General features: G+C 52.4%; 8 protein-coding genes across 8 annotated transcripts; 5 read left to right on the top strand and 3 right to left on the bottom strand.

Moving 5' to 3' along the window:
• Positions 1 to 509: 509 nt before the first annotated feature.
• Z520_01033 (uncharacterized protein) lies at positions 510 to 1,770 on the bottom strand (the record flags this gene model as incomplete). The annotated part of the gene is made up of 2 exons (XM_016771551.1): positions 510 to 1,344; positions 1,688 to 1,770. 2 exons carry the CDS (start codon positions 1,768 to 1,770, stop codon positions 510 to 512), a joined length of 918 nt encoding a protein of 305 aa, XP_016636690.1.
• A 790-nt stretch (positions 1,771 to 2,560) lies between these two features.
• Z520_01032 (uncharacterized protein) lies at positions 2,561 to 4,452 on the bottom strand (the record flags this gene model as incomplete). Its single annotated transcript, XM_016771550.1, has 5 exons — positions 2,561 to 3,306; positions 3,354 to 4,116; positions 4,170 to 4,197; positions 4,253 to 4,290; positions 4,360 to 4,452. 5 exons carry the CDS (start codon positions 4,450 to 4,452, stop codon positions 2,561 to 2,563), a joined length of 1,668 nt encoding a protein of 555 aa, XP_016636689.1.
• A 4,336-nt stretch (positions 4,453 to 8,788) lies between these two features.
• On the top strand, positions 8,789 to 14,672 carry Z520_01031 (1,3-beta-glucan synthase component FKS1; the record flags this gene model as incomplete). Its single annotated transcript, XM_016771549.1, has 3 exons — positions 8,789 to 8,940; positions 8,992 to 14,271; positions 14,324 to 14,672. The coding sequence occupies 3 exons, from the start codon at positions 8,789 to 8,791 to the stop codon at positions 14,670 to 14,672; spliced, it is 5,781 nt and encodes a 1,926-aa protein (XP_016636688.1).
• Positions 14,673 to 15,325: 653 nt separating this feature from the next.
• Positions 15,326 to 17,096, top strand: Z520_01030 (uncharacterized protein; the record flags this gene model as incomplete). The annotated part of the gene is made up of 5 exons (XM_016771548.1): positions 15,326 to 15,553; positions 15,613 to 15,713; positions 15,771 to 16,281; positions 16,342 to 16,833; positions 16,902 to 17,096. The coding sequence occupies 5 exons, from the start codon at positions 15,326 to 15,328 to the stop codon at positions 17,094 to 17,096; spliced, it is 1,527 nt and encodes a 508-aa protein (XP_016636687.1).
• A 495-nt stretch (positions 17,097 to 17,591) lies between these two features.
• Z520_01029 (uncharacterized protein) lies at positions 17,592 to 18,139 on the bottom strand (the record flags this gene model as incomplete). Its single annotated transcript, XM_016771547.1, has 2 exons — positions 17,592 to 17,859; positions 17,907 to 18,139. 2 exons carry the CDS (start codon positions 18,137 to 18,139, stop codon positions 17,592 to 17,594), a joined length of 501 nt encoding a protein of 166 aa, XP_016636686.1.
• Positions 18,140 to 19,421: 1,282 nt separating this feature from the next.
• On the top strand, positions 19,422 to 20,035 carry Z520_01028 (uncharacterized protein; the record flags this gene model as incomplete). Its single annotated transcript, XM_016771546.1, has 2 exons — positions 19,422 to 19,565; positions 19,640 to 20,035. 2 exons carry the CDS (start codon positions 19,422 to 19,424, stop codon positions 20,033 to 20,035), a joined length of 540 nt encoding a protein of 179 aa, XP_016636685.1.
• Positions 20,036 to 21,471: 1,436 nt separating this feature from the next.
• Positions 21,472 to 22,472, top strand: Z520_01027 (uncharacterized protein; the record flags this gene model as incomplete). Its single annotated transcript, XM_016771545.1, has 3 exons — positions 21,472 to 21,833; positions 21,978 to 22,021; positions 22,132 to 22,472. The coding sequence occupies 3 exons, from the start codon at positions 21,472 to 21,474 to the stop codon at positions 22,470 to 22,472; spliced, it is 747 nt and encodes a 248-aa protein (XP_016636684.1).
• Positions 22,473 to 22,984: 512 nt separating this feature from the next.
• Positions 22,985 to 26,169, top strand: Z520_01026 (uncharacterized protein; the record flags this gene model as incomplete). Its single annotated transcript, XM_016771544.1, has 4 exons — positions 22,985 to 23,071; positions 23,124 to 23,463; positions 23,521 to 25,128; positions 25,175 to 26,169. 4 exons carry the CDS (start codon positions 22,985 to 22,987, stop codon positions 26,167 to 26,169), a joined length of 3,030 nt encoding a protein of 1,009 aa, XP_016636683.1.
• Between the last annotated feature and the right edge of the window lie 617 nt (positions 26,170 to 26,786).

Here is a 26,786-nt window from a genome sequence, read left to right as displayed (position 1 = left end):
TATGGCCGTCACAAGGACGCCTGTGAGAAATCAATGTGCGCTTTCAATCCAAATTCCCATGCAATCAAACTGATCTTGTGTGCCTGTCCCCGCCAGCGGCGAAGGGATTGTCACTGGGAAGTTAGTATTGTGTCCATGATTTCTTTGATTTGTCGCTATCTAATGTAAACTCGCTACTGTCGAGGGTCTAGCTCCCTACCTAGGTACATGTGGTATCCCCAGTGCCGAAGCTGTGGGAGAGAACTCGGACTCCAGAGCACACAGTCGTGAGTAGTCCTGTGCAGTGCCAGCCTTTCCTGGCCATATGTCCCTCTCTGCCTGGCTGGCCCCCTCTCTGTTTCTGTCTTTGTCTCTCCCATTCCCTTTCCTCCTCCCTCTCGTGGGGGCATCCAATCAAGGCCCGTCCATCCGTCCATCCATCCATGCTATATTCCCAATGATGACCTTTCAGCTCAAAAAAAAGCCCAAATCAGTCCGCGTACCTATCCATCCATCCGTCCCTTTTTTTCTCAGGGATTGAAGAGATGCCAATCCCTGACGGCCAAGGTGCCGACAATGTGCGCAAAGACGTCGCGCGCCTTGCCGACTTCCTCGGCGATCATGGCATCGGTGGCGCCGCCGCGGTCGGGGGATCCCACGCGCTGGCCGGCCTCGACAAACTCCTTGACGGGGACGTTGATGCGCACGCACACGTCGGCGTTGTAGGGCTGCAGCCGGATCAGGAGCGCGAGCTGGTGGACCAGCGAGATCAGGTCGGAACGACGCGAGGCAGAAGATGAGTTGGAGGACGAGGTAGGGTGGTGGTGTAATGTTGCTGACGAGGTTGCTGCTGACGATGATGCATTTGGAGCGGCCAAGGACGACGACGACGACCGTGGCGCCATCTCGTGGCTGTTGATGTTCCCCGCCAGCATGTACGCCGGGTAGCCCGCCAGGCTGGGGTCGACCATCTTGATCGGCTGCGGGTCCGGGAGCGGCGAGGCCAGCGTGTCTGGAGGGGAAATCACGTCCGTGAAGTGGTACTTTGCGGCCTCGGCGTCCAGCTCCTCCTGTGGACGAGTACCCTGTGGTGACGCTGCGGGCGCCGCGGCGGCAGGGCTGCCGGTGACGAAAACCTGGCTGACGGCCGTGGTCGTGGTTGTCGTCGTCGTCCCGTCCGCCGCCGTGGTGGTCGAGGTGGTGGTCGTCGGTCCTGGTGACGGACTGAGGTGGTTGTTCGCAGCGCCAGCGCCGCCGCCGCCGCCGCTGGGGGGCCGGACGTAGTCGTTGATCTCGAAGATGATGGACGTGAGCGTCGTCGGGGAGAGGAAGACTTCTTGATGGTCCGGGATCTGGCGGATGTCGCTGTATTTCAGTAGTCACCTTTTGGTCAGCAGGGATCAAGTCAGATACATAGATAGATAGAGATGCGCCCTAGCTCTGAGGAGACGACGGTATGCCAGCCATGTCAAAGGCAGGAGATGGGGATGGGTGGGATCAATCAACCCGGATGCTGAGGTCGAGTAGGATGAGACCCTCAACCTCCTTTCCTCTCTCTCTCTCTCTTTTACAGCCCCGACGCCCTACCACACATCCTCACTTGCTGTTTGTTGGGCCCGCCCGCACTCTTCGAGTTCTCCCGAGCACTCTCTACATTCGATGTGGCACCAAACAAAAAAAAGGCCACTACATGAATAGAAACACTCACCTTGAATCAATCAGTTCCACTGGCAATTGCACAGTCATCGCCCCGCCGTAGAGCTCACGGGCGCCGTACGTGGTGGCGGCCATGGTTATCTCGAGCCACCCGCAGGGCGGAGAATATTGGATTCCCTTGTTTCGTCCTTTTTTTTTCTGTGATAAGAGGGGACCACTCGGGGGCGATGAAGTGAGGGGGAGATTTGTCCCGCGCAATGATATAACAAAGGGCAGTCTGTTCGTCTTGGGTCAAGGCTGCGAAGAGAGAAATCAAAAAAGCGATAGAGGGAGTCAGAGCTAAGGTTTGGGAATGTCTTGATACTTCGCCCAACAGGCAGCACAGCGAAGGTTGGTAGCCTGGATTGTGGCCTACGAGGTCGCCTCAGGCATTGTCCCTCCAGTCCATGATCGCACCAGTTTTCTGCAAATCTCAGCAATACAAGAATCTGATATTACTCCTGGGGTTACCCAGAGACAGCCCAGAGAATCGGCTTGGATATTGCTACAGTTGCTACCGTGGTGTGACCATGTTCAGCCGACAATCAGCCGACTACAAGCACCTAGTATGGACCTCATACGTGCATCCACCCACGCAAGGCTGCAGACGGTGAAAGAGATCGGCCACCGAATTCTTCGTACTTGAAGTTACACCTTGAGGTAGGCCTTTTTGACTAGGTTTCGATTGTTTTTGTGCTATCGGGATACTCCCTAGACCAACTGAAATTGGTGCTCGCTAAACTTCACCCCGAGGCCGTCAATTACATCGCCAACGCGAAAGTAGGTGGCAAGCTGTGACTAGAATGACCTTGCAAACCCATATGGACATGCTCGAATCGCTTGTAACCAATGTAACTACATGCATCTCCGACTCGCTTCCTGACCCCTACAACAAAATCATACCAGCTCCCGAAACAAATGCAATCGTGATATAAACCACGAGCTGCAGAACGCCCATGTGGCCTGGAGTGATAATTCCAGGGATACCAGCACTTGATGAGCTGCTGCTGCCGCTGCCGCCAGAGCCAGAGCTGGAACTCGAGCCAGAGCCAGAGCTTGATCCCGATCCAGCCGTGCCGCTGGGTGCTGAGGTGACCGTACCAGTGCCTGCATTACCGGCCTGGCTGATCAATGTCGCACAGCTTCCAGTTGGGCTTGTGGGAGACGCTGTAGTGGCAGAACCACTGAAATCGCAGGCCGACGCACCGTTGCCTTGGGCGGCTTGTTGTTCGTAGTAGCTGTTGAGGGCCCAACCCAGTTGTTGCTGAGGGTTGCACATGCCATAAGCACCATAGTCGCCGGTGGTGGCGTTGGCGGCAATACCGTCACAAACACCATCGGCAAGGCCGCAGACAATGCCAAACAGGTCGCCGATATCGTCCGTGGCCACATTGTTGGGTCGGCAGGTCAAAGCATTGTACATGCATTGGCATAGTTCTTCGTTAGGAGTGGGAGGCAGGCTGGATGATGCTTGCCAATCCGCACCAACGGTCGGGCAAGCAGCGGGAGCAGTGTTGGTAGGAGTATAGCTGTTTGAGTTGACGCCAGTCGGATGAATTTGGGCAATCTGGGTGGACAGTGCGTTGAAATCGTCCAGAGTGCTCACCGAGCTACCGGAGACAGTGACCAGACCTATCCCGCGTCAGTACCAGTTCAAACGAAAAGCAGTGTTGTCTCACCAAAGTCATTGGTCTCTTGGAAGTACATGTAGACAATGCCGCCCGACCAGACAGGGCTCATCTGAGGGCCGTACAGGGCCTGGACTTCGGTGAATTCACGGGGCTGAACGGTGTTGCACCCGTACTCAGCAAAGAACACGGGGACGTTGTAGGTGGAGAATTCCTCGGTGCGTTGATCGTAGCCAGACTCGGTGTAGCTGGAGTTTCCGCACCACGAGTAGATGTTGTAGCCCCAGAAATCAATTGCATCGGTTGAGTCCCCGCAGTCGAAGTAGTTGGCAAGATTGACACGAATGTCGGCATCATCGTTGGTAGCATAGCCCACTCCTATGGTGCGGTAGTTTTGTTGCTTGATGTAGGCCTTCATGTCACGGACAGCAGCCTTGACAAAAGCGCTGGCGTCGGTGTTGGTGTTGTTGTTGGACACCTCATTGCCTGCGAAGAAGCCCAGGGTATTCTTGTATTGTGACAGGTTGTCAATCACCGCAGTGTAACGAGCGTACAGGTCATCATTCCATGTGGGAGAGTCTCGGTTGATGGAGGTGCCGGGGGACGACAAGTCAGAAATGACATAGATACCGGCGTCTGCCAGCATGTTCATGCAATCATCGTGGTTTTGAGTAGGGTCGACTGCGTAAACACGGATGGTATTGGTCCCTAGTTGGAGGAGGTAGGGAATGTCTCGCTGGCATGACGACGCGTCCGCCAGAGGGTCAACATAGTTGTCATTACCACTGGACGTTGTGCCGTTGCCTAGATAATCCTCTTTTGCACTCGTCAATAGCTGATTCAGCAGGGAGTAGAGGAGAAGAACACACGTTGGTAGGCGACGCCTTTGATATAGCTGTATCGTCACGTTAGTCAACGAACAATACCCGAGTAGCAGCAGCAGCACTCACAATTGCGTTCCATTGGTCTGGTAGAAGAATTTGGAGCCCTAGACAAAGAAAGGTCAGTGCTGCTCAACCTCGCCGGCTGCGGAAGAATGGGTTGGTGACTCTCGTACTTTAATGACAATAGGGTCTACATCTGCATATGCAGCTCTGAAGAAAAGAGTAGCGCCGGCGACAGCAGTCGCAGCGGCGGAGAAACACTTCATGGCGATGAGGATGCGCGAGGAAAGTAGTAGAACTGAGAGAAGTAGTTGTTCAAGAGCGTGCGCGTGCGATAAGAGGTGTGCGGATGTTCTTGAGATACCTGGCAGCAGGAATGCAGGTTCCCCAGGTGAGAAAGGAGTAACGAGCTGTCACCGCCCAACAAGCAGGCAGGAACGAAGGTCAACAATGTTATCGATCTGGAAAGAATGTCACGAAGGTGAATGCAAAGATGGAGAACAACGAAGGTGGTAAACAAGGGACGCAAGAGGGTAACAAAAAAAAACAAGTGCAATCAAGTTTCTACGAGATACAGGAGGATTGACGACGACTACGACTCCAGATCAAGGGGGACAGATTTCAAGGGATGAGCCGGAGTCGTACCTAGTCGCAGTCGAATGTCCCCCTCTCAATGCATGGGGTTTGGTCTGCTTTGGGAGTGGGCACGAAATGGACCAGTACGAGCATCGGGCACACCACCCCCCTGGGTCCAACTCCCCCCTCCTCTCCAGGCACCTCGGGACCACTGAACCACTGAACCGACGCCCGAAGATTCAGTTCTCACAGGCACCGCCGTCTCACCCATTCCCGCCGTCCACGTTCTTTTCTGGGGCACTTGCGCACAACTCGTGGGCATTCCCGTTAGCAGATCGAGCGCCTACTCGTGGCAGCCCGTCCAGCCCAACAGCACCGTTGGGGGCACCTAAACTCGCCTACCTTCTTTGTCATTATTGGTTCTCGGACCTGTTGCAGATCTGTTTTCGATGGTGCTTTTGCCGCCATTGCCGGCGCAACATCAATCAACACGACACGCGTCCCTTCTCCATCGAGCCATATATGGACGGACTGATTCGTCGAGGCTGTGCAATGCAGGTACGAGTAGTACTTACTCCGTATATGGTCCGTAGCTTGTGTGAGGATTTCCCAACAGCTCGTTTACCATCGACGGCGATTGACCAGATTCTTTGCGGGATGCTGTCAGGCAGGGCAAAGAAGAAAAAGAAGGACATCAGTCAAGGGAGGAATTATTAATTATTAATTCTGAGTGAGCCCTCCATATCACGGCCATCCTAGCTGAAGGAGTCCTGACTGGGAAGTCCTCGTCTTCTTGAAATTGTCCTATTGTCAATAACACTTTCACTTTCCTTCCGGCTACACTTTGTCCCTGTCTTTCCGTCCAGCTCCGTGCAAGGAATTGATTGCTGATTTGCCACAGATGTGTGTAGCAAATGGTGGATGAGCGTGTGGAGGAAAGTCTCTGCATGTCTCACGGCTTGTTCATCCTAGGCAAGCTCAAACGAAGCACAGAGGTGTCTCGGCTTTGCAACAGAATCGAGACGATGATGACCCTGATATGCCCACCCAGCTCTCCGCAGCATGGCTCCCATTTGCCCAGACCGAAATTGGATTTGTCTGGGTCGCTGCCCGTATCAGGACATTGATTGGAAGACGGCCCCTTTTTCCAGCTGGTGGCAGCCAATGGCCAGGGGTGTTGCACGCCCGGCATGATCCTTCCCCATCCAGCCCCTGGGATATGACGAGTCCTGGCTCTCCATGAGTCCACGCCGGGCTGGCCCACCTGAAATAGCAATTCGCCACTCAGAGCCGGTACAGCATCTATTGTTCCTAGCAAAGCTTGTTTCACCTGGGGCTCCAGAGCTCGACACTAAATGCCATGTCTTGAGGAGGCCCAAAGCAGGTTTTGCATAGGTACGTATGGAGTGCCCTTACAGTGCTTGCAGGACCTGCTGGATTTGAATGATTTCTAGAAGATCATGCATCCAAGAGCCAAGAGAAAGCACATCCGGTGAGCTGGCAAAAGATCTATGATAAGAGCATGCTGGGCCTGTGGTTTTCCGGTTGGTTTGAGAGCAGTCCTCAAGAGGAAATACAAACCCTCCACCGGCGTCAATGGCTGCCGATCCGATGTCAAATGGTCCCACAGAATCAATGATGATGGCTTTCTCGGCTTCAAGCCACAATTAGCCACAGTGGGATCGTGGAAGGGGAAGAACAAATATTCGAATAAAATCGCATTATTGTTCATAGGCCATTTCTAAGCAGCACAGTGCAGAATCGGGTGCCTCCATGCCTAACCATCTTGTACCGGAATACGGGGTGCTTGTGCAAGGTACAAGGATTGCCCAAGGAAATACTTATGGCATAGCATTTTGTCTACTTGTATGAACGAGGAGTACGAGGTACAGTCATTCATGCGCGTCGGCGTCAATCAAATAGCTTACGGAGTATACAACATAGACCTGATAACGGCCGCCTATAAAATCATGCAGAACACAATCCGTACTCCGTGCCTACTGTAGGTACCGCATACCTAGGTACCTAGAAGTACCTCGTATGTCCAAAGAATCGGTCACGGCGCTCGGAGTCAATGAGGCCGTTTCGACGAAGGATGCCTTGTACTTGACCTCGTTGCTACTTCATGTGGCCTGAAGAACCGCGTAGGCCATCTTTCGGACGTCTTTGTCAGCCGGACGAGTTGTGCATCTCTTTCCCAAAGCCCCGATGGCTGGTCATCGCCCATGCACAGATACAGATAGAGCTTATCGTCCAAGATGAGACCACTCAGATAGGACCAGCTCGTGCATCCGAACAACAACGCGGAGAGCAGTGTGGCCGGGACCACTGTCCGTGAAGGCCCACGGATACATGCAGGTTTTTCCCGCCAGCCAAATTGTCCGAGACGCAGTTGAGATCTGCAACGCAAAAACCCTCCACGATATGAAACACGGGTTGTGTGACCCGCGAACCAGGCAATGTCTCCGCCAAGGAAACAGCATGAGCTTCATCCCTCCTGCCTATGTGGTATATGCTGACCGACTATCTTGTTGGCGATGAATTTGGTTGACCTGTCGAAACGAAGAAGGCATACAATAATCAAGGCATTTAGCGTGAGGCTCGATCTTGCTGCTCTTTTTTGCATAGCCACCCACCCAGCCACGGATTAGGTTGAGAGTGCGCCAGAGATAGCAGTCGACCTGCAGCAAGGCGGGAAGCGTGTCCGTAGCGCAATAAGCGATGTAGGTCAGGTGGGGACATAGATGACGCTCTTGATGTGTCGCAATCAAGGACAAAGGGACAAATGGCAAGGACTCGAGGGCATTCCGGTATCAACGGTTAGTGTGTCTGCGATGGGCCAAAGAAGCCCACTTGGACGTGGAAAAGCCGGTCGTGGAGAACAAACAAAGAATGAAAAAAGGTGGTGTCACTGGTGTGGCGTTGCTCATGGACCTGGGTCAGATTTGCCCATTGCCCAGTGCTTAGCGTCTAGCCCACCAGCCCCCCTTGTTTGTTGATCCCCTGCTATCCTGGTCTAGCACTCCAGGGTGCCTGGGCACTGGGCAGCAGTTAAGCCTCATTTGCTCTCACCCGTTTGTTGCTGTTGGGTAACCCCCTGCCGGCCCGAAATCATCAGCCTTTGGAGGCAACATCCACCGAACCACCCACCGACAAATCCCAAGGGCCACTGGGCCACCCAAGTGCCTCTAGCCTGCGCACGCTCATACACCAGTAGCAGTCGGCCCCCCCTAATCCTAAGCCCGAAACAAGCATGTCCTGAGGGACCCCAGTCTCGCCAGCTCTCCATCCAATCCTGCTTCCTCCCTGGTCCTGCAGTGCCCAGCTCCCTTTGTCGTCCTTTTCTCCCATTATTCAAACTCACCAGCCTCGCACCTTGTCCCTCGTCGATAATTCTCCTTCATACTGTCGTTTTCTCCCTCGTGATCCTCCTTCACTCGCTTCTATCGCTGCGGGAAGAAGGCAGGAACGACGAGGACTGCTCATCCTAGCCTTGGGAAGGGGCAATCGTCAGCTCGGGTGCCGTAAATAAGGGCGACGCCTGTCCGCAACGCGCCCTGCAGCTGCACATTGGCTGAGCAACCACCGCACCTCCCCCCTTCGTTCGTTTCACAACAACCACAGCCCAGCTCACCAACATCCGTTCCCTCCACCTTTCACTTGCGAGTTGCACGCTTGAGCCAGCTTTTGCTCGAAGCACTGTCTTGTTGGAATCCTAAAAAAACAGACAGTGACAATTCTACAAGCAGCTCTGCACGACTTCCCATCATTTCATTGCGCCGTTTACCCCTATCCGACATTCGCTGCTTATACTAGTATCACGCCTAATATCACACACGCCGCAAATACGTGGGATCAACCTTTTCGCGTGTGACGAACATTGGAAACTGGCAACATTGTTCATGGGACATCTTTGAGGTAAGTGGAACAAGGTTTGGTTGTGCAGATTTTGCTGTCCAAACGCGGTATTTACTTTGTGGAGGCCATAGGCTGACCTCACATCGTGCATCAGGAACTGCACTCAAAATGTCAGGCCAACCTCACCAGGGCGACTATGATGATGGCTACGGCCAACATCATGGCAACGACGCCTATTACCAGGAGGACCAACACGGTTACCATGACCAGTATGACTACGGTCATCAGCAACACGGAGGTGAAGGCTACTATGATGAACCGTGAGGAACACACATCTCCTGCTTCTATGCACATGGACTGACACAAAACAGGGGATACTACAATGCCGATGCTTCAAACCCCTACCACAACGACGGCGGTTACTACGAAGGTCATCAAGGCTACCAGGATGACTACTATGACGGCCAATACTATGACCAGGGTGCTGCTGGACAGCAATACCAACAAGGACAACGCCCGAGACGTCGCGGTCATGACTCTGAAGAGGACTCGGAGACATTCAGCGATTTCACCATGAGATCAGACATGGCTCGTGCAGCTGAAATGGATTACTATGGCCGAGGAGACGAGCGCTATAATAGCGGCTATGAGGGTCAAGGCGGCCGCGGATACCGGCCTCCATCTTCTCAAATCTCATATGGTGGTAACAGGTCATCCGGTGCATCAACTCCAATCTATGGGATGGACTACAACAATGCTTTGCCAGCCGGCCAACGTTCTCGTGAGCCTTACCCGGCCTGGACCTCCGATGCTCAAATCCCCCTTTCGAAAGAGGAGGTTGAAGACATATTTTTGGATTTGACAGCCAAGTTCGGCTTCCAACGCGACAGCATGCGCAACATGTACGACCACATGATGACTTTGTTGGATTCCCGAGCTTCGAGGATGACGCCGAACCAGGCGTTATTGTCTCTCCACGCGGATTATATTGGTGGTGACAACGCAAACTATCGCCGGTGGTATTTTGCTGCTCATTTGGATCTCGACGATGCAGTGGGTTTTGCCAACATGAAGCTCGGAAAGGCGAACCGCAGAACACGAAAGGCCAGAAAGGCTGCTGCGAAGAAGGCAAAGGAGAACCCGCAGAATGAGGAGGCCACATTGGAAGCCTTGGAGGGCGACAACTCCTTGGAAGCCGCCGAGTACCGTTGGAAGACACGCATGAACAAGATGTCGCAGCATGACCGTGCCCGCCAGATTGCTCTCTACCTTCTCTGCTGGGGCGAAGCCAACCAAGTTCGTTTTATGCCCGAAGCGCTCTGCTTCATCTTCAAGTGTGCAGACGACTACTTGCACTCTCCCGCATGCCAGAGCCGTGTCGAGCCAGTCGAAGAATTCACCTACTTGAACACTGTCATCACTCCTCTCTACACCTATATCCGTGACCAGGCCTACGAGATCATCGACGGGAAATATGTTCGTCGAGAAAAGGACCACAACAGGGTCATTGGCTACGATGACATCAACCAGCTCTTCTGGTATCCCGAAGGTATTGAGAGAATCGTGATGCAAGACAAATCGCGCATTGTTGATCTTCCACCTGCTGAGAGATACCTGAAACTGGGCGAGGTCAACTGGAAGAAGGTTTTCTTCAAGACGTACAAGGAAACGCGCTCCTGGTTTCACTTGATCGTCAACTTCAACCGTATCTGGGTTATCCATCTCACGACTTTCTGGTTTTACACGGCTTTCAACTCTCCGACGCTGTACACTAAGAATTATCAGCAACAACTGAACAACAAGCCCCACGCTGCTGCCCAGTGGTCCGCCGTCGCCTTGGGTGGCACGGTCGCGACTTTGATCAATATCTTGGCAACTCTGATTGAATGGTCGTACGTCCCTCGGAAATGGGCTGGTGCTCAGCATTTGACCAAGCGACTTCTCTTCTTGATCGGCGTCTTCATCGTCAACATTGCTCCCAGTGTCTACATCTTTGGCTTCACCCAAACAGGGAAGATCGCTCTGATCCTGGGTGTGGTGCAATTCCTCGTTGCTCTGGCCACGTTCTTCTTCTTCTCGATCATGCCTTTGGGCGGGTTGTTCGGGAGCTACTTGACCGGAAACAGTCGTCGCTACGTTGCCAGTCAAACGTTTACGGCCTCGTATCCTCGCCTTAAGGGTAACGACATGTGGATGTCTTTCGGTCTCTGGATTATGGTCTTCGCTGCCAAATTGGCTGAGTCGTACTTCTTCCTGACTCTGTCCTTCAGAGACCCGATTAAGATTCTCTCCTACACCAAAATCCACAATTGTCAGGGAGACAAGATTCTGAAGGACTACCTTTGCAAGAGACAGCCTCAGATCTTGCTCGGTATTATGTTCTTCACCGATCTGATTCTGTTCTTCTTGGATACCTATTTGTGGTACATCATTTGGAACTGCGTCTTCTCGGTCGCTCGGTCATTCTACCTAGGTGTATCCATCTGGACGCCGTGGCGAAACATCTTCTCTCGCTTGCCGAAGCGAATCTACTCCAAGGTCCTGGCTACCACTGACATGGAAATCAAATATAAGCCAAAGGTTCTCATCTCACAAGTCTGGAACGCCATCGTCATTTCCATGTACCGAGAACATCTTCTGGCAATCGACCATGTCCAGAAACTGCTCTACCACCAAGTGCCTTCAGAGCAGGAGGGCAAGCGTACGCTTCGCGCGCCTACCTTCTTCGTCTCTCAGGAAGACCATTCGTTCAAGACTGAATTCTTCCCGTCGCAGAGCGAAGCCGAGCGTCGTATCTCGTTCTTTGCCCAATCACTGTCTACACCTATCCCCGAACCTCTTCCAGTTGACAATATGCCGACTTTCACGGTCCTGATCCCTCACTACGGCGAAAAGATTCTTTTGTCTTTGCGAGAGATCATTCGTGAGGATGAGCCATATTCTCGTGTCACACTCCTTGAGTACCTTAAACAGCTCCATCCTCATGAGTGGGACTGCTTTGTCAAAGACACCAAGATTCTCGCGGATGAGACGTCTCAATTCAATGGCGACTATGAGAAATCCGAAAAAGATACAGCGAAGAGCAAGATCGATGATCTTCCGTTCTACTGCATTGGTTTCAAGTCCGCAGCGCCAGAATATACTTTGCGTACTCGAATCTGGGCCTCGCTCCGGTCTCAAACACTATACCGCACAATCTCTGGGTTCATGAACTACAGCCGAGCCATCAAACTCCTGTACCGCGTTGAAAATCCCGAAGTGGTTCAGATGTTCGGCGGCAACTCTGACAAGCTTGAACGTGAGCTCGAACGCATGGCAAGACGCAAATTCAAGATTGTGGTTTCAATGCAGCGCTATGCCAAGTTCAAGAAGGAGGAACGTGAAAATACTGAATTCTTGCTTCGTGCTTATCCTGACCTTCAGATCGCTTACTTGGATGAAGAGCCGCCTCAAAACGAAGGAGAGGAGCCTCGCTTGTATTCGGCCCTGATTGATGGGCACTCGGAGCTACTCGAGAACGGCATGCGCCGACCTAAGTTCAGAGTTCAACTTTCCGGTAACCCTATCCTCGGAGACGGCAAGTCCGACAACCAGAATCATGCGATCATCTTCTACCGCGGTGAATATATCCAGCTTATTGACGCCAATCAAGACAACTACTTGGAAGAATGCCTGAAGATCAGAAGCGTCTTAGCCGAGTTCGAAGAGATGACGACGGATAATGTCTCGCCGTACACTCCTGGGCTCCCCCCAACAAAGACCAACCCAGTGGCAATTCTCGGTGCTCGTGAGTACATCTTCTCTGAGAACATTGGTGTACTTGGCGACGTCGCTGCTGGCAAAGAACAAACTTTCGGCACACTCTTCGCTCGTACTCTGGCTCAAATCGGTGGCAAACTTCATTATGGTCATCCTGATTTCCTCAACGGTGTCTTTATGACAACTCGAGGCGGTGTCTCCAAGGCACAGAAAGGACTCCACCTTAACGAAGATATCTACGCTGGAATGAATGCTCTCATCCGTGGTGGCCGCATCAAGCACTGCGAATATTATCAGTGCGGAAAGGGTCGTGATCTTGGTTTTGGCTCTATTCTCAACTTCACGACCAAGATCGGTACTGGTATGGGTGAACAGATGTTGTCCCGAGAATACTACTATCTCGGTACCCAGCTGCCCTTGGATCGCTTCCTGTCTTTCTACTATGCGCATCCTGGTTTCCACATCAACAACATGTTCATTATGTTGTCGGTGCAGCTCTTCATGATCGTGCTGATCAACCTTGGTGCCTTGAGACACGAGACTATCATCTGTTTCTACAACCGCAATGTCCCACCAACGGATCCTCTCAAGCCTACTGGATGCACAAACTTGACTCCTATCATGGAGTGGGTGGAGCGTTGCGTTGTCTCGATCTTCATCGTCTTCTTCATCTCCTTCGTGCCCCTGGTCGTTCAGGAGTTGACGGAGCGTGGATTCTGGCGCGCTGCTACTCGTTTGGCTAAGCACTTTGCATCTGCCTCTCCAATTTTTGAGGTGTTTGTGTGCCAAATCTATGCCAGCTCGATTCAGCAGGATCTTTCATTTGGTGGCGCACGATACATCGGTACTGGCCGTGGCTTTGCGACAGCACGTATTCCATTTGGAGTCCTCTACTCTCGCTTTGCTGGTCCATCAATCTACCTGGGAGCTCGGTCGTTGATGATGTTGCTCTTCGGCACCATCACCGTTTGGGGTGCCTGGCTCTTGTGGTTCTGGGTCTCCCTGCTCGGCCTATGCATCTCGCCCTTTATTTTCAACCCTCATCAATTTGCCTGGAACGATTTCTTCATCGATTACAGAGACTACCTCAGGTGGCTGTCTCGGGGCAACTCGCGGTCGCATGCCTCATCTTGGATTGCCTTTTGCCGACTGTCACGTACTCGTCTCACTGGATACAAGCGCAAGGCCCTGGGAGTTCCATCCGAGAAGCTCTCCGGGGACGTTCCTCGTGCTAACTTCACTAGCGTCTTCTTCAGCGAGGTCGTCGGTCCACTGGTGCTTGTCTGCCTTACCTTGATCCCGTACCTCTTCATCAATGCCCAGACTGGCGTGACAACCGATGTGAAGCCGCCTACAAACTCTCTCGTGAGAGTGGCTATTGTTGCTTTCGCCCCGATCGCCATTAATGCTGGTGTGCTGGCTGGTCTGTTCGGCATGGCTTGCTGCATGGGTCCTCTCTTGAGCATGTGCTGCAAGAAGTTCGGTTCGGTCCTTGCGGCTATCGCGCACGGCGTCGCTGTCATTATGCTCTTTGCATTCTGGGAAGTCATGTTCTTCCTCGAGGGATGGATTTTTGCCAAGGCACTCTTGGGCATGATCGCTGTGGTGGCTTTGCAACGATTCATTTTCAAGTTGATCATCGCGCTCTGCTTGACCCGAGAGTTCAAACACGATACTTCCAACATCGCCTGGTGGACTGGCAAATGGTACTCGATGGGCTGGCACTCCATGTCCCAGCCTGCGCGAGAATATCTTTGCAAGATCACTGAGCTGGGCTTTTTCGCAGCGGACTTTATCCTGGGCCACATCATTATGTTCATCATGCTGCCTGCTCTCTGCGTCCCTTATATCGACAAGTTCCACTCGGTCATGCTTTTCTGGTTGCGCCCTAGGTATGTGACTCCCTTCCACTGCTCTCTTCTGGCAAGACTAACACTTCGACAGCCGTCAAATCAGACCCCCCATCTACTCGATCAAACAATCTCGTCTCCGCAAGAGGCGTGTCATTCGCTACGCTATTTTGTATTTCATCATGCTCATCATTTTCCTCGTGCTCATCATTGGGCCCATCATTGTCCGGAAATACATCACTGGCCTACCAACCATTCCTCTCGACCTCGTTCAACCTACTGGACAGAACAACAACGATACAACCACAGGCGTCACCGGATCTGCTCTCGTCAACTTTGGCCAGGACGCTGGAACTGCTGCTGCCACGGCTGCTGCTACTACCAGCTCCAACTCGAACGACCCCTTCAGTTTTGGTGGCGGTGGACGATTCGTCCGATGGTAAAGCTGTTTCAACCAAAGTCCTGCGAAGACGGTTGGTGTGTATACAATGGTGCATGCGGAAGGGGGAAGGAACAAGCTAGACAACATGGCCCTCTAATGAGTTTGAAATTCTTTCGTCGGCCATTGGGGCGAACAAATTAATGATTGAAATGGCATAGACAAGCGGCCTTTGCAAAGGGAGCTTTTTTCAGCAGGTTTTCCAAACCTGGCAAATATTGGGTGGTGAAAGGGCGTCAGGTTAAACCTTTGTTTGCTAAAGAGATAGTGCACTGTACATGACAGTAAAAATGAGAATTGCATACAGCCCAATTCAATTCCTTTTGAAGAGACGGCGAGACGGGTTGGAGCCTTGATTCCGGCGAGCCGGTGGCCATGGAAAACCCGGGTTCGTTTTGGTGTGTATATAAGTGCCTCGTACCTCGTAGAATGGTTGGTAAGCGGCGAGTGCCGGAAATTTGATCTTCCCAACTGCCCCCTGGTGCCCCTGATTCCGCCACGTGACGTGCCGCGCTGAGCCCTTTCGCAGGCTGTGACATCGTCAATCCGTGCCATGCTCCCGACTTAAAGAACCGCTGTCGTCGCCGCAACTACTGTTCCTTAGTCTGTCTCTGGCGAGGCTGTACCTAGGTAGACACCTGCTGCTGGTCCAAAACCATGGACCCTCAAGACGCCCAAGAATATGTCACAACCATAGCCAACACCGCCGCCGAACAATTCCAGAAAATCCCCGGATCAGCCATCTTTCTCCGCTATGTGAAGTCCAGTTACCAGAATGACCCCATCCGGTCTGCCGTCGAACTCTTCCTCGTGCTGTTCGCGATCCGGTACCTGCTGGCTCCTAAATATTCGACAAAGCCGAATTATGTGAAATTGTCTGACGAGGTGGGCATAGTGTTACGGCAATTGGAGGGCGAGTCTCGAGGCGCTGACCACGAAATCAGGAAATCGACGATCTAGTTGACGAATGGACGCCGGAGCCCCTGGTCGGAAAGACCACGCCCTTCGAGGATGCAGAATTGGAGAGGCGTCCCATCATCGTCGGGTGAGTTCAGCCCTGGAAATCTGCTATACAAGACACGTTCTGAATGCGAGGCGACAGACCGAGCGGGCCTCGATCCAAACTGACCAACGGCCGAACGGTGACGAACCTAGCCTCGTACAATTTCTACAACTTTGTCTCAAACGAAAACCTCAAAGAGCGGGCTATTCAAACATTACGGACTTATGGAGTTGGTCCCTGCGGCCCGCCTGGTTTCTACGGCACTCAAGATGTGCACATGAAGATCGAGGCAGATATTGCAGCCTTCCTTGGAACTACGGCATGCATCATCTACGCTCAAGCATTCTCGACGATATCCAGTGTCATTCCGGCCTTTTCCAAGAGAGGGGATATCATTGTTGCCGATAAAGCTGTGAACTATGCCATCAGAAAGGGAATACAGATTTCTAGGAGTGCAGTCAGATGGTATGAACACAACGACATGGAAGATCTACAGAGGGTGCTGGCCAAGGTCACCAAAGAACAAGCCAAAAAGCCGTTGACAAGGAGGTTCATCATTACTGAGGGTCTGTTCGAGAACGTCGGTGATATGGTTGATTTGCCAAAGATTGTGAGTCGAGTTGTGATCTACTGCATGGAGAACGGGCCGGTCTAATTGTGGTTTGCGCAGATTGAGCTGAAGCTCAAGTACAAGTTCCGACTGATACTCGATGAGACGTGGTCATTTGGCGTCTTGGGCCGAACTGGTCGGGGCGTGACGGAACACCAACACGTCGACGCAGCAGAAGTGGACATGATTGTCGGCTCCATGGCAGGCCCTCTGTCGGCCGCAGGAGGTTTCTGTGCAGGTTCAGATGAAGTGGTGGAGCACCAGCGATTATCTGCCGCCTCGTATACCTTCTCCGCAGCGCTGCCGGCCATGTCCGCCGTGACGGCAAGCGAGACTTTGATGATGTTGCAGACTCAGCCGGACCTGTTCATTCAATTGAAAGAGAATATAAAGGTCATGTGGCAACAGCTCGACCCGCGAAGCGACTGGATGTACTGTACCAGTGCGCCGGAGAATCCAATCATGATACTGGTGCTGAAGCCTGAGGTGGTTTCGTCGCGGAGGTTGACGATCGAGGACCAACAACAGTTGCTGCAGGATATCGTGGATGAGGTGAGTCACACTTGGAAACGCTTCTCGTCCCTGTCTATTCCGCTCTCAACTGACTTTTTGGACATTAGTGCCTGTCACAGAACGTTCTCATCACCCGTGTGAAGACACTCCCAGCCGGCCCCTCAGGCGCGAAGACCGATATCTACACGCCTTTACCAGCTCTCAAGATCTGTGTGACCGTCGGCCTAACCAAGAAAGAAATCGAAAAGGCGGGCATCACGATCCGGCACGCGATCACGAAGATCCTGACACGGAAAAGGTGAACTGGTTATCGTCCTTGTCGACCGCAGGCCTCGGGTCCTGGACATTTGTACATTACCAATTTTGTTTTACTTCGTCCACAGTTCAGCAGGACAGCGACTACATTTTTGTAATAGCGGAGGAATGATGAGCGGCCTCGGCGGTTCGTTTCTGGGGCGTCCCTCCGATTTGCGGCCAGAGCATGAAAAATCATATAGAGTGCAACTAATAATGACGACCACCTTCCATCCGTCCGGTCCATTCATTCATTCATGCTTTCTCGTCAGACGGTGTTGGTTCGAAGCATTCCAGATTGACAACCAAGGTCAACACTCCTCCATCAATTGCGATTGATTGAGGCCCTCTGGCGACAACAAGGCTTTTACTGTAAAGTTGTTGCAGGGAATTTAGCCGCTGCTTTAGGTCATAATATTGGTTCTCATCAATCGTAAACTATCAATACAGTTCTGATTCGTGCACTTCATGCAGCGTGTCCCATATTACTAGAATTGTGTCTCTTATGGAGGTGGTGAGCCTGCGACCTCTGGTAACCCGATGTGAGCTCTGAGCAACCGCTTCTTATCCGCCAAATTTGCACCCTGCGTAGGAATACCCAGTTGTTGTAGTACAGAATCTAATTGTCTTCTTGCCATTCGTTCGAGTTCGGATGAGGTGCGAGGGAAATCAAGGATAGCGGCACCGGTAGTAGCGTTGAGAAACGATACAAGATTTTCGTTTTGACTTCGAAGGTATGTATTCTGAACCCGGGCTGCATTATTGTGATTCCTATAGAATTAGCATAGTAATATTAAAACAGGTCGAATTGTACATACGACGCAGTAATTATAGTCACAAGCTCTTGACGAACATCGACAATTTCCTGGCGGATATTTGCAATGTCTTGTCGGATTGCCATCGTGTCTCTCGTTGACTGCTCCCTTATTGCACGGAGCTCGGCGAGAAGTTGCTGGCCGCCGGCGAGTGCAGGTGTATTTGGTATCTTCAGTATCTCAGTAGCAATGATATTGAAGTTAGCCTGCGGACCAAGAGCGATTTCGTCAGCCATCGTGACGGTGAGGGTAAGGGTGATTATGGTGACAGTGGTTTGTGGTGAGGGTGGAAGTGTTTGTTTTGGTTCCCGAAACAGGGATGAAGGAAAGCGCACCTCCAAAAGCGGCGGTGCTGGTCGCCAAATTGGGCAGGAAATTTCCCTGCAACCTGCGTTGAAACTGTAAACCAAGGCGGCACAGCGGAACCTGTACAGGGAGCCCCTGCAAACCCTCGCTTCCTACTCGCTAAGATGTTACATTGAGAGTGTCACCAAGCGAGAAGGAAGCGAATGTCGAGTCCGACAGCCACTGAGGACGGCGAATAAGCGAGAGGTAGAGGTGGAATCCGCTTGTTGAAGCGAGACAGAGGAATAGAGACGAGTACAGGAGTTCCATGGAGGATGGGTGGAGGACGGCGTGGAAGTATATAGGAACGTACCTGGCGAGTTGGTTGTGTGTCCCTAGGTACCTAGTAGAGATTTACGGTAAGTACGGGGTATAGAGTATGCATTAACACAGTGCAACATGTAAGCAAGCGTTAAGTCTCATTCATGCACCTGTTCATTCCTGTTGATTGGATACATAATTGACGCACTCTGTGTAGTATGGATGTTTCTGCTCCTTGCTTGATTGTCCCCCATCATGAACCAAAATGGTTCCCACTCTCCTATGTCTACCTCGGTCGCCCACCCTCCCTGCTATGTAATCCCCCGCAAGTCGGACAACAAGAGAAGGAGATTTGGCTTAAATCACCACGAGCTGAAGAAGCCTCCAACGCGCTCGTCTGTTTTCGTCCTTTGATTCTGAGAACGCCTGCGGAAGACGGTTAGTACGCCGCTCAGTTGCGGGGCATAGCGGGTAGTGATACCCGTGGTTGTCCTCTCAAAGAGCCTCGCTTACGAACGCTTTCCTTTCAGCCTTCAGCAGCGAGGGGAACTCTGGCAGCTACGTGCATTTCTTACCTGTTCCTGTCGTTCGGGAAGCGAATGGGCTTCGAAATATCACCTGCCCAGTGCTCACATGGGCGGGTTGCTATGGATTGTTGGCGGAGCGGCTGAGTTTAGCTCTGTACCAGACAGCTTGAGCTGAAAGAGCTTGCATTGCCTTGGTGCTGGATGGCGTCGACTTCAACTTTCTCGCATGGACTGTCAACTATATAACTTTCCCTTGTGTTGCTCTCGATACCGGTCTTACTCTCCTTCCAAACCGCAAAACTCAACAGCTGCCCCATTCCACATCTTACACCACGGTTAGTGCTCTTGACCGCAGAAGAGGATACGCAACGTGCTTCTAGTCACTATGTCTTACCCGACCAAGCCGGCTTTCGTTCATGTTGGGACCTGGGACGATGAAACTCGCAAGCACCCTGCAATGAAGTGGATGGAACAATACACAATCGAATTCAACAAGCGTGGAGACTGGAGTAAGGAGGAGAGTGACTGGGTGAGACTCTTCTGTCTTTTTCAACTGTGGCAAGACTACCAGTCTCTCGACAGCTGACACAAAGAGCCTGGCAGTTGTCCAAGGATGCCGTGCTCATCAAACCCGACGGCTCAGTTCACAAGGGAAATGCAGATGCATTCAAGGAAGCAAAGGCGGTCTACAGCGCATTTACCTCGGAATTCCATGAGCCCTACTTTCTTATCTGCGTTGACACGGACGACGGCTGGGAGATGATCGGCACAGCCCACATGTTCGCCAACTGCCAGGGAACACCAACCGCGGCGGAGAAGAAGGTCAAGGACCTACAGGGGAGGGAATGGGATGTCAAGATCCCGGGAGGGTTTCATTTCTACTATGCGAAGCAATCGAAGGCGGCCCATGACGGTATTGTGCTGAAGAAGACGGAGATCCTGTGTGATTCCATGCCAGCAGTGCAGATCCTGTTGGCGAGAGGAGTCCTCAAGCTGTGAGCTGTGGGAGCTATAGGCTGTGAGCCACACAATAGCAAGGCTACATGGGTCCATGCGAAGATGAATCTACCTTCCCAGGCGAGCATGTACCAGTTGCTATGCACTGGGGCCTCAATGCAAAGCATTTTGACTCTCATTCCACAACGCCCGTTTCCCTAGTATGCCCATACCCTGTCAAACCCACAGCTTGGTGATATCGGTAGCCGAGGACACGGAGTTGAAAAAAGGTCGAGAGAATTTGAAGCTGGTGGAGCTTACATGCAGCCTGGTCTACCCTCAAAGAGTGAATGTCCGATGCAAGAGCAACAACATGCACGCGGCTGTGAGGAAGCGAAGGGGGCAAGGCTGCTAAAGCAGCAAGTTGAGGCCGGAAGAAAACGTCAAGAATAGATCATCAGGGGCCAACAACAACAAACTCGTTTGATCCTTTTCACCTTGTCATTTTCGTGTCTCTACAGCAAGCAGCAAAACGCAGCTTGGGCCCGGGTTATTTCGTGGTCCGATCCAACCCAAAAGGATCCTCGGATTCCTGCCGAGGGCCTCCGAATCGAGTTGGTATTAATATCCACCAATATGGCTTCCCCCGTATTTGTTCGTCTAATCTGGGATCCTCCTCACATCAGATCCAACTTTGGTCAGCAGGGGGTGCGGTATGTCCTGTGGTGAACTGAGACTCCCTCGCCTCTCTGTTCACAGTCTGCCATTCACAGCCTCAGTCGCCTCAATGGCCTTGAGAGGCAAGCTTTTACCGTGAGAGCTTGTCGTCGACATTTCCCAAGTTTTGCCATGGCGCTTGGAGTGTACGAGAGACAACGACGCTCCATTGAGGCGGCCAGCGGAGCTTTCTGGGGCTGTTTGACAGATGTCGGACCTATCGTCCTTCTTCACGCCGACACAAGGCGCCTCACTCTGCGGAACCACTGCCGCAAACGGGAACCTTGGTTGATGTCTCTTCTAAATGAGGTTCCTCTAATGCTGCTCGACGGACGACTTCCTCCTGACCAATGGCACCTCCGGTGAGCGGTGGTACTCAGAATATATCCGCTCCAGCTTGGGTGAAGAGGTTAGTCTGGCCCAGGACCCTACCACTCGCGAAATGGGGTGACGCCCAGGTCAGCGGCCTGCCAGAGCCAGTGAGGCTGAGCCACCTTCTCCCAGGTGCAGACTGCAGGGATTGGATTTTACAGCATCAACCGTGACATGCACCTTTTGGATACTCTATACATCCAAAGAAAGAGCTGACAGCTGTGCAAGTCCAGAAAGCAAAGTCTATAAAGATGATGAATGGCCCGCAGTCCTCTATCATTGCCATCAACCGTCTCTCGATACACTCACTTGGGTAACAGATTTCCTTACGACTCTCATTAGACTTGATTCCTTTTCTTTGGAAGCTTTCTATTACATTCCTTGTATTTAAGCCTTGTCTATACATCGCCATGAAGACCGCAGTCATTGCCACCGCCGCTTTCTCCAGCATCGCAGCCGCAAAAGGAAGCTGGCACTATAGCGGCAGTAGCTATCCACCATACGCCTCAAAGGACTGCCCATTCATTCCTTCTGCCGACCAATTCGTTCTCTTCGCCGACAACATTCAGACAGTCTCACAAGTCAACCCAAACAAGGCCTTTCTGAGGTCGTCGGATCTGTACGTCGAGACTGCCAACGATCTCGCCACGGCTTCTCAATTTACCATCCCCGACTTCGCTGAGGGCGCCAACTGCTCCCTGAACCTCGCCGTCCCAAGCCCCGATCAGATCTATGGCGATCTCTCCCAGGCCATCTTCAGTGGTGGTGGAAAGTAGGTCTAACTTCAATCTTCTTGCAATCTTCTTGCGCTGTGTTGGCCTATTTGGAGAAAGGGGACGGGAATTCTTCTCCAGCATCGGCTCCTTCCTGGCCCTCTGTCTCATGGAACCATCACTGACATCTGAGCCCAATATAGCTTGAACTTCTCTCAACTAGCGAACGACCTCCCAAGCACTGGCTGTATGTAAATTCCTCCATTCTGTGAGACATCAGACACATCGCAGAAGTCGAAACCATCTTCGAAGCCCAACGATGCTTCATGACGAAGGCTGACAAGTTGTGTACAACAGTGACATTTAATACCCTTGGGGACCTGCAAAACGATGGTGTCATCAAATTGACGCCAGGAGAGTTGCTTACCGTCGTGCCTAACTTCCCCTGCCCACCTCCTGGCACCGTTCTCCCGGGGATCATCCAATCTGTTGACACCACCCTCGTTGTGCGCGACGCTGTGGGACCTGTGTGCCTCTCAGGTCTCTTCGTCGTGATTGAGCCTGTTGGAAACCCACCCTCTAGCCCACCGCCTTCCAGCACGACCTCCTATGGGACCACCAGTTACACCGGTAGCTACACCGGCACCTACAGCACTTACAGCGTTGCTGCCACTTACACCAGTAAATGGTCTGCTTGAATGATCAAAACCCGAGGCGTCAGTGACTTAAGGGCTACTTGAACCAGAAAATGGGCATGGAAGTAGGGGGAACGGGTCTGCTCATTACGGCTTCGCATTTGAATAGCGGCGATTGGATATTATGCATTTTCCTTCATTCTTCTTTCACGAGAGGCGAAATATACTACTCTCTCACTCGTTCTGAGGTGGACGCAAAGCATACTTTATATGGGCTCAATGAGACGAAAGCAATGATAATCTTCTTCAAAACGTTACCTAAAAGGGAGGACCGCAAGGCTGAGAGACGAGGCTGAAAAGTCACGGGTCACGGGGTATGAGATCACCGCCCCGAGCCTCCGACGCGTTCCTCAGCACTTGGCGCCCCGCCGATCCTCAATCCACCGCAGCCGTGGCCGTAGCCTTGACTTGCTGCGTCTCACTGAGCCCAGCCGTTGACAGTGTCTCTTGAACTCGTCGGACAGAGCGCAGAACCCTCTCCTGGTCATGTGGAGGGTCCCGCGTCCTCAGTAACTATGGCGCACTTCCTTCGTGGCAAGCAGGCCGGCATTCAGAATGACCTCTCTCTCGGTGTTACCCCAGAATCATTTATGCTAGACGACGTACGCCTGCCTCTACTTGCAATACTTCTGGGGAGACTGACCATATCTCAAGTTTGCCCGCTATGGTATCAACTCGCAGATCTCTGTGCTCGCCTATGACCCTATCCAGTCCCTCCTCGCTGTCGGCACCAACGAATCCCAGTTCGGTCCTGGCGTCGTCTATGTCTTTGGACAGAAGCGAGTCTGCGTAACCTTCACTCCTCCTCGACCCTCGTCCATTCGAGCCATACAATTCTGCGCCGACAAGCTCCTTGTGCTCGACAGCAAGAACGATGTCAGTGTCTTCAGCCTTGACAGCAAGCATATGCTGGCCAACTATTCCCCTCCCGGTCAGGTCGTAGCCATCCTCTCAGATCCAAGTCTCGACTACTGCTTTTCTGGATTGCAAAACGGTGGGGCTAGAAAACAGGACGGAACAAAAAAGAGGCATTGCTGACATACTTTGGCAGGGGAAATCGTGGCGTTTGACTTGGATCGAGAGAATCAAACGCCCTTCAAAATCCCCAACTTGTGGCGTGAGCGGAATCCCAGAGCACGAATTCTACCCATCGTGTCGATGCATTTCCATCCCAAGGACATAGGGACGTTGCTTATCGGGTACTCCGAGGGCGCTGTCATTTACTCCTTCAAACAAAACAAGGCAACCAAGTTCTTCCACTACGAACTTCCACCAGGAGCTCGGGGCGGAGATGGAGATCCGACAAACGCCAACTCCGTACGGCATCCGCGATTGACACATGCTCTCTGGCATCCAACTGGCACTTTCGTGTTGACGGCTCATGACGACTCGAGTTTGGTATTCTGGGATCCTCGGGATGGCAGACTTGTCCACGCGAGGACAATCGAAGATACGGATGTCAACGTGCCTGGAGCTGGACCGCCAAGGGATGGCCCTCGAACCCCTCTCAGCCCTGTGAGTCCAGGGTTTGGTACCGTGAAAGAGCCGTACTTCAGCATTTCCTGGTGCTCGAAAGCTAATCCTGATGATACTGGCTTGCTTCTAGCGGGCGGCGCACCAACGACCAACCCCACAAGAGGACTGACTTTTATCGAACTGGGTCCAACACCGAACTACCAAACCTCAACGTGGGATTACCTTGCAAATCATTTTCGCCATCCAAAACGCACACATGTCCTTCGAACGCCGCCTAACGCCGCGATTAACATGTTTCTCCTGATCCCTCGCACGACTTTTCATTTTGCCGGCTCTCATGATCCGATAGCAGTCATGACCGTTCTGTCATCCGGTGAAGTAATCACCTTGAGCTTTCCGTCTGGACATCCCATTACACCCAGCAACCAACTGCATGTCTCGTTATCTTTTGTACATCCATTTATAACTAAAACAGCACTGGCATTCGTCGACCGGACTAGATGGCTGGGGATGCGCGAAGTTCGTCAGCACGGTCCGCATTTCTTGATCGGTGGCGCTGAAGGCATCAAGCCCCTGAAGAGACATGAAAACAGAAATATCGTCCAAGCAGCCCATGCCGATGGAACCATCCGAATATGGGATGCCGGACATGGCGACGTCATTGAAAATCCCAATGTCCTCCAAGTTGATCTCGGAAAAGCAGTGGGCCGGTGGGATAAACTAGACGTGTCCCACATGAGCATGTCTGGTGCGACGGGAGAGCTTTCGGTAGGGTTGAAATCTGGCGAACTCGTCGTTTTTCGACTTAATCGCAATCAATTCCACGGCCACCCTCCGTCCGATCCTGGCCCTAATGAAGGACCCGGGAAGATGCAAGATATCAGCAGACGAGCAGATCCAGGCTTGAAGGAAGGTCTCTTACCTTTGACAATGACCAATGACCAACAAGGTGCCGTCACCGCTCTGCGACATTGTGATGTCGGATTTGTTGCCGCCGGTTATGCTGGAGGTGGGGTGACCATCGTTGATCTACGTGGTCCAGCTATCATCCACACGTCTCTACTCAACGAAATGGTTGGCGGTAAACATCGGAGAGGGAGTATCCGACGAGCTGCACCGGCCACTCAATCAACAGAATATGCAACGGCGATGGAATTCGGTATCTTAACCCTTGATGGTGACGGTAAGTATTTCCCATGTTGTTTTATGCAGGGCTAATGAAGAGACAGACTATTCCTCACTTGCCTTGTTTGTCGGCACATCTCGAGGTCGTGTCGCGACGTTCAAAATTCTCCCCTCTCAGTCCGGACGGTATTCGGCACAGGCGACAGGAGTGGCACAATTATCAGATGACCGAGTCATCTCCTTGTGCCCGATTGATGCTCACACGGGCGCCCCCGCAGCTGCAACAGGATATGCAATGGGAGGATTACAGTCCGGCCGGAAAGTGGACGGCGCCCTGGTGGCCGTCACGGTGTCGTCCGCGCACATCTTTCGTCCAGCATCTGCAAAAGGGGCCTCCAAAACTTTCGACCACTACCTGTGCGATTCGGCCACCGTAGCTCGCTACGAAGAACGCGGTTATGCTCTCGTTGGCTTATTCGGCGATGGTGCCGCCCGAGCATTCTCAATTCCAGCCCTGAAAGAGATCGCAAGCATACGCGTAAATCATCTCCTCGATACCAAACGCTTCGGCGACGCCATCGTGTCTCCCACAGGAGATATTCTGGGCTGGGCAGGCCCCAGCGAACTAGCCATGGTTAATGTCTTTGGCTGTGGTACGTCCCTCCCACCCAGCACCGATCGTCTCTATGACGCCGCCAAACTGGTCCCCCCTCGACCTACAATCAGCAACCTACAATGGATTGCCGGGACACAGTACATCACTCCTTCGGATATGGACATCCTGATTGGCGGGCCCGACCGACCACCTTCTAAGCGAATGTTGGCGGAAATGCGGGCCGCGCAAGAGGCAGAGTTTCAACGGCAACGCGAAGCAGCACGCACGGGACGTGCAGCCAAGCCGGATCAGTCTCAGGAGACGTACTGGGCATATATGCAGCGGCAGCTTCAGGAGCGAACGGAGAATTTGGGATTGGCGGGTGACAGCCTCGACAGAGCAGCGGAATCCAGTAGCTCGTGGAGTGACGGCGTAGACAAGTTCGTGGCGAAGCAGAAGAGAGCGGCAGCCCTGGGGTTTATTGGGTCGAAGCTTGGGTTCTAAAAGTTTGCTGGCGGATTTTGAGCGAGGAGTTTATGATTGCACTCCAGCTGGTAGAAGGGCGTCATGTGCGCTGGAAGGAAGGTACGTGCTATGATGAGGTTTGCTAATGCTGATAAATGAGACAAGTCTAGGGATTTGGTCTACGTATCAGCCATCTGTGGGCTGGCTTTGATGCAAAGCATCTATATACATATATATATATCGCCTTGCAGCAGGTTGGTCATTTGCTTTTCTCCGGTGATCGGTATATATGCTGGTTGCCCGACATGTCCATTCCAGCTCTCTTGTCAGACTGTTGTGCTGTCTCATGGTGTCCTGCATCTTTGTGCTTCCAATCCTAGAAGAATACCCCACGAGGTACATGTAATGATGTGGTCCGTGCACCCGACAAGAACAATGGGGAGGAGTCTCCCGTCTTCTCGAAGCAGGAGGCAATATGGCTATGCAACAACACTGGAGTAGGTCGCCATCGACGCAAACGACGCTCGTCAGTGAAAGGAAGGGCAGTCACAGCATTCCGGACGACGCGATGCCTCCAAGCGTTTCCGTTTGTTTGTTGGGCAAACAATTGGGTGAATGAATTGTGTCATTCATTATCTTTCACTTCCGGCTCCGCG

This window comes from Fonsecaea multimorphosa (genome assembly GCF_000836435.1).
Source record: "Fonsecaea multimorphosa CBS 102226 unplaced genomic scaffold supercont1.2, whole genome shotgun sequence".
Lineage (NCBI taxonomy): Eukaryota > Fungi > Ascomycota > Eurotiomycetes > Chaetothyriales > Herpotrichiellaceae > Fonsecaea > Fonsecaea multimorphosa.
The sequence above is the reverse complement of the archived record's forward strand: the minus strand, read 5'-3'. Positions and strand labels throughout refer to the sequence as shown.